General features: G+C 46.2%; 1 protein-coding gene across 1 annotated transcript; it reads right to left on the bottom strand.

Moving 5' to 3' along the window:
- Positions 1–1,906: 1,906 nt before the first annotated feature.
- Positions 1,907–4,293, bottom strand: Rhob (ras homolog family member B). Its single transcript, XM_026394786.2, has one exon. It carries the CDS (start codon positions 3,909–3,911, stop codon positions 3,321–3,323), a length of 591 nt encoding a protein of 196 aa, XP_026250571.2. The 5' UTR covers positions 3,912–4,293; the 3' UTR covers positions 1,907–3,320.
- Between the last annotated feature and the right edge of the window lie 5,809 nt (positions 4,294–10,102).

Here is a 10,102-nt window from a genome sequence, read left to right as displayed (position 1 = left end):
TTTAACCAGCCCTCCCTCCATATGATTCTGATCACACTTAAGTTTCAGAAACCCCATTCTAAGTCTACCAAAGCACATGTGGAAAAGGCCTCAGAAACACAATCCATATTGATTTAATAGTAAGATTAAAAGAGAACCCAAGATTATGCCCCTTGCTGTAAAATGCCCAGGATCAATGAAACTCCCCACTATTTTCCACAAAACTGTTCAACAGGCAATTAAATGAACTCAACACATTTATTTTAAATGTGCAAAATGAATTTTCATATCCTAAGAGTAACACCAGATGTTTTACCTCTTTTTCCTAATTGATTTTTCAGCCTACAGCAATTCGTCTTTATATTTTCCAGTTGGATCCTAATGTGTCAAGAAGAGTATGTTCCAGCAGAATTATTGAATGCCATGCATTTTAAAAGCAGCATAACTCAGACTGCCTTGTATCATCTAGATGGTTGTCTCCCCAAAATATAAAAAAACAGACAGCTATAGGTACCAGGCAGGAAAGCCAGAGAGGCCCTTTCAGAAGGTGGGATCTCCAGACTCTTGGCTGGCTACAGAGCTGAGTCTGGGCATTGGGCCCAAGCCTGGGCTCTTCCCACAGAGTTCTGGACTCCCTGGTACTGAAGGATTTGTTGGCTGTGAAGGATTTGCTATGTGAAACCTGCAAGTAAACACCCTGCTTTTTTCAATGGGAAGTTTTGCCTTTAAAATGAAAAAGTAGGGTATGAGGTAGAGTTGAGTGGAGCCAAAGAGGCAAGGAGTGGTGACTCTCTCAGCTCCTGGTGGAGCCCAAACAATCCCCCTCTGTTGGCTACCATGCCCCTGCCCAACTGAGCTGGAGGCCCTGTTACTGCATGTTTGAGCTGGTGAAAGGTCATTACTGACCAGGTTTTTTTCACTCACAAAAACTCTGGAGTCTGGAAGAAGACAAGGAAACCAAGGAAACTGACTCCTCAGCTTTGAAGCAAACAAACTTCAAAGGAGACCTCCCTTGCAAGGGCCCTGGGTCGGGGAGGTGAATGGAGATGGGGGTAAACAGTCCTGAAACCCAGAAAGTGCTGAAAAACAAAACCCAAACTTCTTAGGTAGATTGGAGGGGTGCCACTCCCTTCCCTGGAAGCTCCTGGGAGCTGGCAGGTTTGAGCCCTCATACCTACAGCAGGATTTCAATGTGGTCTCCAACTCCAAATTAACCTGACTACATTCCAGAGCCTCAGCAGAAAAGATAAGGACCTGAAATCAGCTCATAAAATGGGGCTACTCCAACTTTAAGTAGCAAACACCCAGTCTCCCATGGATGATATAGCCCTTCTCAGTCCTTAGAATAAAGCATTCTAGGTTCCTTCCAGAAACATATTCAGATGAAAGTTCAGTAAAGAATCAGCTCCTTATTTGAATTCTCTCTCCCACTTTCATTGAGGAATTCCTGCCCCAGTGCTAACAATCTACAGTCTCATCCAGGGTATTGTCTAACCCCTAGATCTGAAGGAGACCCAGTCAACAGCCTGAATAACACTTTGAGAATTAAAAAAAAAAAAAAAAAAAAAAAGTTCTCTAAGCTTAAGATGCACACATAACAACTTTTCAAAGAAGCTAAGCCCCCAGAGAGACTTCAGACTATCTTTAAGACATGCTGATGGACTCACCTAATTGGACTCAATACACATTAGGTCCAAGATCTTTACTTTGGTGTCCAAGTAACCCCCTCATCTTCCTCTAGGAATGTGACAGGAACAACCTGGTCTCCCTCAATCACCCAACCCCACATCCCCCAAAGGGATCTCATCATCATTTATTATAGGACAAATGGTATTGTTATCAAGAAAGGGTCTTACCAAAGAGTTCTTCCCTTGTCCCAAATTTATAGATATCTTTATACACTATTAAACCACAGGAGCCATTTATAAATGTCATCATCATAGTCTTTTAATATTTTACATAAAAAACTGTATACACAGCTTATAGAACTTTTATGTAAACATCATAAGCTCACCACTTTGTCATTTGTCAGTTTATTTAAAAAATAAAAAACAAGACAACAATTTAGTAGAAGTACCACTGGGCTGGGAGGAGAGGTGAAAAAAGGAAATGGGGGCAGGTTTATTCTCTGTACAGAGATGCAGAGAAGATTTCACATAGCTATAGAGACTGCCTTGTGAAAAATGAAAGTTTTAAATAGACCCCAATACTTTTTACCTTCCTTTATCAAAATAGTGTGCATAACCTGCACAAATAAAATCACAAATAGTGTTGCCACTTTTTCAAGAAAACAAAGCAAAAATTAGTGGGTTTTTTTTCCCTCTCCTAGTTTAAAAGTCATCATCATCTTTTAAAAAACATCAGAAGTAGATGAGGTTACAGCATACAAGTATGGTCAGAATGCTACTGTCTTATGCAAATGACAAGTGCATTAAATGTCAAACAATGAAACAATTGTGCAAAGAATTCTTTCAACAAAAAGTTTTTAGCCTTTAAATAAAACAACATCAGTTTCTTGGGCTGAACAATTTTCACTTGTAGGACAGGCACAAAGTTCGCTTATGGCAAAAACAGCCCGGCAGCGCAACCCCCTCCTGACATTGGTGGTTGGTGAGGGGTTTGCTGGGGGCTGATCCGCAGGAGACACTGTGTCTGGAAGCTGCGTTCTTCTCAGCCCCAAGTCAATTGCAAATGTTTTCTTCAGGGGTCGGAAAGATGGCCAAATCCAGTTCATGCTTGGATGGGCGCCGGATCCAGCCTGGGCTGGAACTGTTTTGGGGCCCTGGTCATTTCACTCGCCTCCACCATTAAATAACACCATCTCGCCTCCGAAAATAAAATTATATCTATATTTATATAACACCCCTCCCAACCTCCCCAGCCCTCCCCTCCCGCAGTTCCCGGGGTCTATGTTACAGACAAGAGACCGCACGCGCACGCTGGTTGTGGGTGAACAACTGATGGGGCGCGGCCACACTCCAGCGCCCTGCGTGTCCCTGGGGACCAGAGACGGGGGCGGGGTGAAAACGGGGCGGGGGGGTTGAACAGACACACAACCACACACTCTGAGGCCTGGCTCTTCAGGAAAGGATGCTCAGGAACCCCTTGGCACTCGGCAGGGCGTCCGGACCTGTGCAACACTGCTGGACGCATACAGACACTGGGAAGGGGGCACCCGATGCCCACGCCAACTCTCGGCGCGACAACCAGAGCAGCCAGGAGAAGCCAGGTGGTCCGGCGGGGTCCTTGGGGGACGTGGGTCTCCCCTTCTCCCAGCTCGTGGGGGACGGGCCAGGGAGGGGGAGCCAAGCTGGCAGGGGAAGGCGGGGCGGGCGCGGTCCTCATAGCACCTTGCAGCAGTTGATGCAGCCGTTCTGGGAGCCGTAGCGCTTCTGCAGCGCGGCGCGCGTGGCGGTCTCGAAGACCTCGCGCACGCCCTCCTTGGTCTTGGCGGAGCACTCGAGGTAGTCGTAGGCTTGGATGCGCACGGCCATGGCGCGGCCGTCATCCGTGCGCACTGGTTCCTGCTTCATGCGGGCCAGCTCTGTGCGGACGTGCTCGTCGCTGCGCAGGTCTTTCTTGTTGGCCACCAGAATGATGGGCACGTTGGGACAGAAGTGCTTCACCTCGGGCACCCACTTCTCGGGGATGTTCTCCAGCGAGTCCGGGCTGTCCACCGAAAAGCACATGAGGATGACGTCGGTGTCCGGGTAGGAGAGCGGCCGCAGACGGTCATAGTCCTCCTGACCCGCCGTATCCCACAGCGCCAGCTCCACCTGCTTGCCGTCCACCTCGATGTCCGCCACATAGTTCTCGAAGACGGTGGGCACGTACACCTCAGGGAACTCGTCCTTACTGAACACGATCAGCAGGCACGTTTTGCCACACGCGCCGTCGCCCACCACCACCAGCTTCTTGCGGATGGCCGCCATGAGCGGGCCGGGCCCGGGCAGCAGGAGGGGGCCCGCGAACGCCTCGCTGCCGTCCCGCTCGCCGCTCACCGCTCACCTCGGGCTGCGCGCTGGGGGCAAGGGTCGCTAGCTGCACCCAGGCCCCGCGGTGGCGCGTTCTCTCGGTGCGCTCGGGCTGCCGCGGCGGGGGCGGTGGGGGCGCCGGGGCATAGGGTGCACCGTGCGTCTCGAAGCGCTGCTTCGGGGCTGTGGCCGCTCTTCTCGTCCCAGCCCTAGGGTGGGCGGCTTTGTGCGCAAAAGTGGCTGGAGCCGCGAACTCGGCCTAGCTCCCTGCCGGATCTGTCTAGGCCTCGCGTACTGGGGAACCGATGACTAAAGCCTGACTGCGGTGGCAGATGCGGGCTGCGGCCCTAGCGCCCGCTATTTAAAGAGTCCGGCCACTTTCTTAATATAGCCGCCCAATGGGAAACGAGCCGGCTGAGCTCATCGCTGCGGATCTTGACTCTGATTGGTCGCCTGCTGCAGCCCAAAGGCGGGGCCGGACAAGCTTGATTGACGGCCCAGGCCGCCGGGCTGGGAGAGGCGGCGACTGGGGAGTCTGCGCGGCGGCTAGCCCTGAGGGCCTGTGTCGCCACCCCGGTAGTTGCCTTCGCCCCAGCTTAAGTGCGTGAGGCCCCACTGGCAGGCTGGAACCCACAGGGTCTGGGAGAGCAGGTCCGAGACTCGGTGCACTTTGTGGGGCGTTGGCGACTCCCTGCCCCGCTTCCTTGCAAACTCCCGGCGGGAGGGTAAGAAGAGGGCGGGGGGGGGGTCGAACTTGTGGGGGAGGGGAGGATTTTAAAAGTGGTTTTGTTTTTAAGTAAACAGCCACACGTGTAAACTTTTGTATTCAAGCAAAAGTTTTTTTTTTTTCCTTTGAAGGCGGCCCCTCCTGTGGTGTGGGCCGGCTCACCGGCTCCCCCCCCCCTCCCCCGTACTCGCCTTAGGGCAGCCATACAAGTTGACTGCAGAGTGGATCTGGCTCAGCCTCTTCCTCCATGCCCTACTGCCCACCCCTTTCATGGCCCCCACTTGGGTCTCTAGATGAAAATGAGGGGAAGGAGCACTGTCCTAAGGCCTAACCCTTAGCACAATGAAAAGGGAAGATTGATGCCAGCCCATTTGAGGATTTTACAGTCCCCAGGGAAGGGCAGCTTCCACCCAGCTCTGCATAACTAATTCCATTCCAGTGAACTGTCAGAGGTAAAGAGTTGAAGAGAATTCAACCACCCCCAAACCCATTGATGAGATGAAATGGCTTGAAACACCCCCCCCCAAAAAAAAAAGTGGAGTGAGGTGGAGGAGGATTGCAGGTGGGGACACAGCAAGTTAGTGTCTGGTGGATACTGGACTTCTAGTCTCCTAATATGCACCAAGACTTCATTCATCCATCCCCTATTCCTAGAAGAGATGACACCAACCTCTGGGCTAGAAATACCTAAGTCAACCCACTGACAGGGACCCAAGAGGAGGGAAGCAGGCAGGGGGAGTCAGGAAGGGCCTCCCAAGACGGAGGAATAGCTTGAACCAAGTGGAAAGGTGGGAAATTGTAGGATACGCTGTAGGAACAAGTAGTGGCTTTGTGTGACTGCATTTGAAGGAGAAACAGTTGAATCTCAGATCAGAGTCCATCATGAGGCTCAAGTACCAACTAAGCAGGGAATTGCATCCAGGCTGGATGAACGGGATGCTTCTCTTTTTCTGCAGAGAGACCCTCACATCATGGTGAGGTTATTGTCTCATAGTTTCATCTCCCTCTCTCAATTTATTGGGGCAGGGGACAGGATTTTATCTCATCTCAGCATCTTGAAGACCCAACACAATGCCTGGCCTTATGCAAGAATCAGTAGATATGGTTACAGTGGCACACACCTTTAGCTCCAAGCACTCAGGAGACTGAGGCTCAGGAGCTGGAGCCACACGGGGCAACATAGTGAGACCCCATCTCAAATTAAAAAAAAAAAAAAAAGAAAAGTAAATGATTGTGGAAGCTTAGGTTCCAGAACTCCTCTGACACGTCCTAGGATTTATCTCAACTCCAGATTCTGCTTTAACAGTTATCTGACTAAATCCTTTCAGCCAGCTATGTCCCAGCATTTTCACTTATAACTCATATGTTAAGAGCTAGATCTTTATGTGACTCTACAGATATCATCAAGTCAACTAAGACATTAGTGCAGGTAACCTTGGCCCACCTGAAGTGATATCTTATTCAAAGACCAGGAATGCTGTGCTTCCTTGGCTCTGGATTAGCTCCACTACAAGGCCCCATTTTGTTGTTGTTGTTGTTGTTGTTTTGTTTTTAGATGTATGGAACTAATTTGTCAGTAACTAAATAGTTTTGTTGGTTGTTGGTAATTTAGGGCTTTATTCTGGACTTTTTTTTTTAAGCTAGCCAATTAGAAAAATCTTATCTACACATGTTTTTCTTCTTTTAGTCGAAACTTTTTATGGCTGTATTGTTCGCACTGCTTTCCTTGGTCTTAATATAGCTTGAGAATCTTGGCTATGTCCTTAAGTTTCAAATATTACCAAAATATAAAACAATTAAAGCTTTGTACCATGTGTTTTTTAAAAAAAACCTTAAATACAAAGGATCAGGAAGAGGGATTAAGTTCATTTGTTTCCTGATTTTCAGACACTATCTTGAGTTGTTCTGAGCTCAAAGCTCGGTATCAAAATAACTTCTCAAAATATGCAGTGTCGATGTCAAAGTAAACAAATAGAAATATCTGTGTTCTACAGCAACTTATTTTCCTGCTGTTCCTCCCCCCCCCCCCAGGATACTTTGACCAACCCTGCCTCAGACTGAACCATTCAGTGGATGAACCTTTCCAAACTAGCCTTATGCCCCACAGTCTCTTCCCTCCCTCTCCCCCTTCACTATGCCCTCCTGATGAAAGGTAGGAATAAACTTTAATTCTGTGGGACAAGTTATTTTAGTGATTTATTTTATTAACGTGTATATTCATTGTATGACATACCCCCACCAGTGAGACAGGTGAATTCCATTTCAGGGAAAAGAAAGATATTAATTTATTCCCAATCTTCAACCTAATATGTTTGGTCTTTGTTTATTTTTTGCTCAGTGTTTCCTGTAAATCACTCCCTGCCCTTCAGACCAGACCAGAGTTTGGAATTTTCACTAGATTTTAGTGCCACCTTGTGGCAATCATGAGTTTTTTTTTTCTTTTAGAAAACAATTTTTTAAATCTTTAAAAGCAGGCCCTTTGTGAATATTTTTATTTTAAAGTCTTTCACAGGATATAAATTAACTGTGTTAGTTTACACAGACAATAACTTCACTAATTTACAAACCAATGGGTTTCATTTCCCCCTAATTATGATTAAAGAAATGTAAAGCAACTTTAACCCCCCTCCCCCCAAAAAAATCATAGGATTTTTTTCCTCCAGTTAAGAAAGCCATTGTTGGATACTCTGATATATTTAGAAATGACACTAATTCATTCACCCCTAAGCACTTACTGGGAACCAGAACTGTATTAGATATTTCTAATGCTTGTTGGATTTTAATTTTTTTCTAACTTAAGTTGTAACTAAAGTCTTTGAGAAATTTTTCAACTTCGCATCTCTCTGCAATGAACTTTAAAATTGGAAAGATTCTTCTAGAACTATCTACACTGTTTCTTGTAGAAGAAATAGACAGTCCTGGCTGGTCCACTTGGAGCCCATGGGCTTTCTGGGTTCTCCATCTATTAGCAATGGCAGATAAAATGTCCTTTTTTGTCCAGGAGATTGACATCTAATATGAACCCTGGGGTGAGGAGAAGATTGGGCTCACAAGAGCACCACTATAATTAGACTGTTAAACTTAGAAATGTGGACATTGAACACTGACCTGACTTCTCTGTCCAGTGCAGGTCCAGGCCAAGGAGAATAGACAATGGGCAAAGCATCAGCTCCTGCTCTCTCTAAAATTACACTGTTATTACAGTAGCCACTAACAAAGGTGAGTTTGGCGTATTTGGAATGTCACTAGGGCCACTGAGGAACTGACTTCCTATCATTATTTCATTCTAATTAAATTTTAAAAACTGATATTCAGTTCAGTTATTGGGAAACCTAGGTACATACGAAACAATTTGGGCAGGTGAATCTACCTTTTCAACTGGAAAGTTTTATGAAATCGAAACAGATTATTTTCAGTGAAAATTTAGCAATCAAATGGAAATGTGGTGTAATTATAAAATAAACATTAGACTGGAAGATGTAGATGGAAAAACATGTGAAATAGTTCATTAACAATTTTTACATAAATTACATAGCAAGATGGTAATACTTTGGATATAAAGGGTATATTCCTAAATACATGACATTTGATGTTAGAAGTATTTGGACATATTATGTAATTTATTTTCACCTTTGTACATTTTTAATGTGACAATTAGAAAATATGAAAGTGTGCGTGTGGCTCACACATACTGGGAAGTTGAAATTTTTCTCAAAGACTTTAATTACTACTTAGGCTAGAAAAAAAAATTAAATTCAACAAGCATTAGAAATATCTAATGCAGTGCTGGTTCCCAGTAAAAGTATGCTTGTGGCTCACATTATGTGATTCATACAAATATAAAAGTGGGCGTGTGGCTCACATTGTAAATGTGGCTCACACTTAGAGGTTAGAAACTCAGATGACCACAGGGGTCCCGCAGGTACAATGTCCAATGCCTGGAAGCTCAGATGCTCCCAGCTCTTCCTGTGACACTCTCTTCCTGGGGAGAGTTGCTGTTTGTGTGAGCCCTCTGGAATCTTCTTGCCTCTGCCCCCAGGTTTCCTTGTATTTGTCCTAAATGCACTGCTGGACTCCGATACCAAGAGGATCACTGAGTTCTGGGGCAACCCAGGCCCTGCTTCCCATGTGAGTCACTACTCTCCAGATCCCAGCCTCCCCCTTCTCTGCATCACTGCCCCTGAACTGGACCCTCGCCAAACTAGGCAGTGTTGTCCTGGACAGTAGAGACCATTTGGATCTTTTTGCATCCTGATCCCTTTTCCTTTCCAAAAGAAGAGATCAAAATCGTGTCCTTGTCATCTGCCCCCAATTACCTATATTCCCCCATCTCCTTCTGCCCTATAAAGGCTTTGAAGCATCTAAACCTGGCTGGGCTGTTAAGTAACTGTACTCCCCATGTTCTCCAAGCATATTCAGGAAAGAAGTATGCCTTTTTCTCCTACCGATCTGTTACCCATTCATTTCAGCAAACCTTCAGAAGACGAAGAGGAAGCTTTTTCTTTGCCTCTATACACGCTGATCTGTTTTCCTTAAGAGAGAATCCAAATCTATACATATTGCAATTTTGTAGAAAGTTGTGGATGTAGCCATTCTCAGGAAGTTTGGATGAACTTCAGTCCTCTCGATTCAATTCACTAAACACAGATCTAGAGGAGAGAGTCAAGAAGGGGAGATAAAGGCATGGATGATAAGGCATAGGGCAAAGACGAACACATGCTGGGGTACATATTACAAATATCAAAATAAGGGACAGATACAGCTTCACACTGGAGGTAACACTCAGGGGTCCTGAATAACAAGTAGGATTTTTTTCAGGAAAAAAGGAAAAAGAAACCCCTTTGCACCATCTGAAACATTTCCTGTGTGGATTTTGAATGGAAAAGGTTCCACCCAGAGCCATTTGATAGGAAGGGAGAAGCAGCAATAGGCAGAAGAATGAAAATGTCCCTCCTTCCCTGCTGAGGTTTGCCTGATGACAGAGGAGTGTGAGGTTTGTGGAGCCCTGAGGAATGGGAGGGCAGAAAAGAAAGAGGAAGGTCACAGAACTTGCCATTACGTAAGTGCTGTCATTACAAAATCCACCCAGGCAAACGCCGGCCTGCTCTCTGGTGTCTGCTGAAATTGCACACACATTTATCATTGTAGCCAAAGCCTGGGAAAGTGGCGTGTAGATTCAGTGAGCAGAGAGGAAGGATCCAGGTGCCAGAAGGCTGAAGGAGCTGCTTCTGAGCCCTTCAACCTCCAGGATCTACATCCTTGAGCATATTTTCTTTACTAGGTCTCAGTTCCCCTGTTTGTAAAATAAGTAGAACTTAGAGGTTGGAAACTCAGATGACCACAGAGGTCCCGCAGGTACATAACTGTGTGTAAGACATTAGGCTGTGGTAGCAACTGTGGGGAACTAGAGAACAAGCCGTAA

Source organism: Urocitellus parryii, chromosome 12 (assembly GCF_045843805.1).
Source record: "Urocitellus parryii isolate mUroPar1 chromosome 12, mUroPar1.hap1, whole genome shotgun sequence".
Classification (NCBI taxonomy): Eukaryota; Metazoa; Chordata; class Mammalia; order Rodentia; family Sciuridae; genus Urocitellus; species Urocitellus parryii.
The sequence above is the reverse complement of the archived record's forward strand: the minus strand, read 5'-3'. Positions and strand labels throughout refer to the sequence as shown.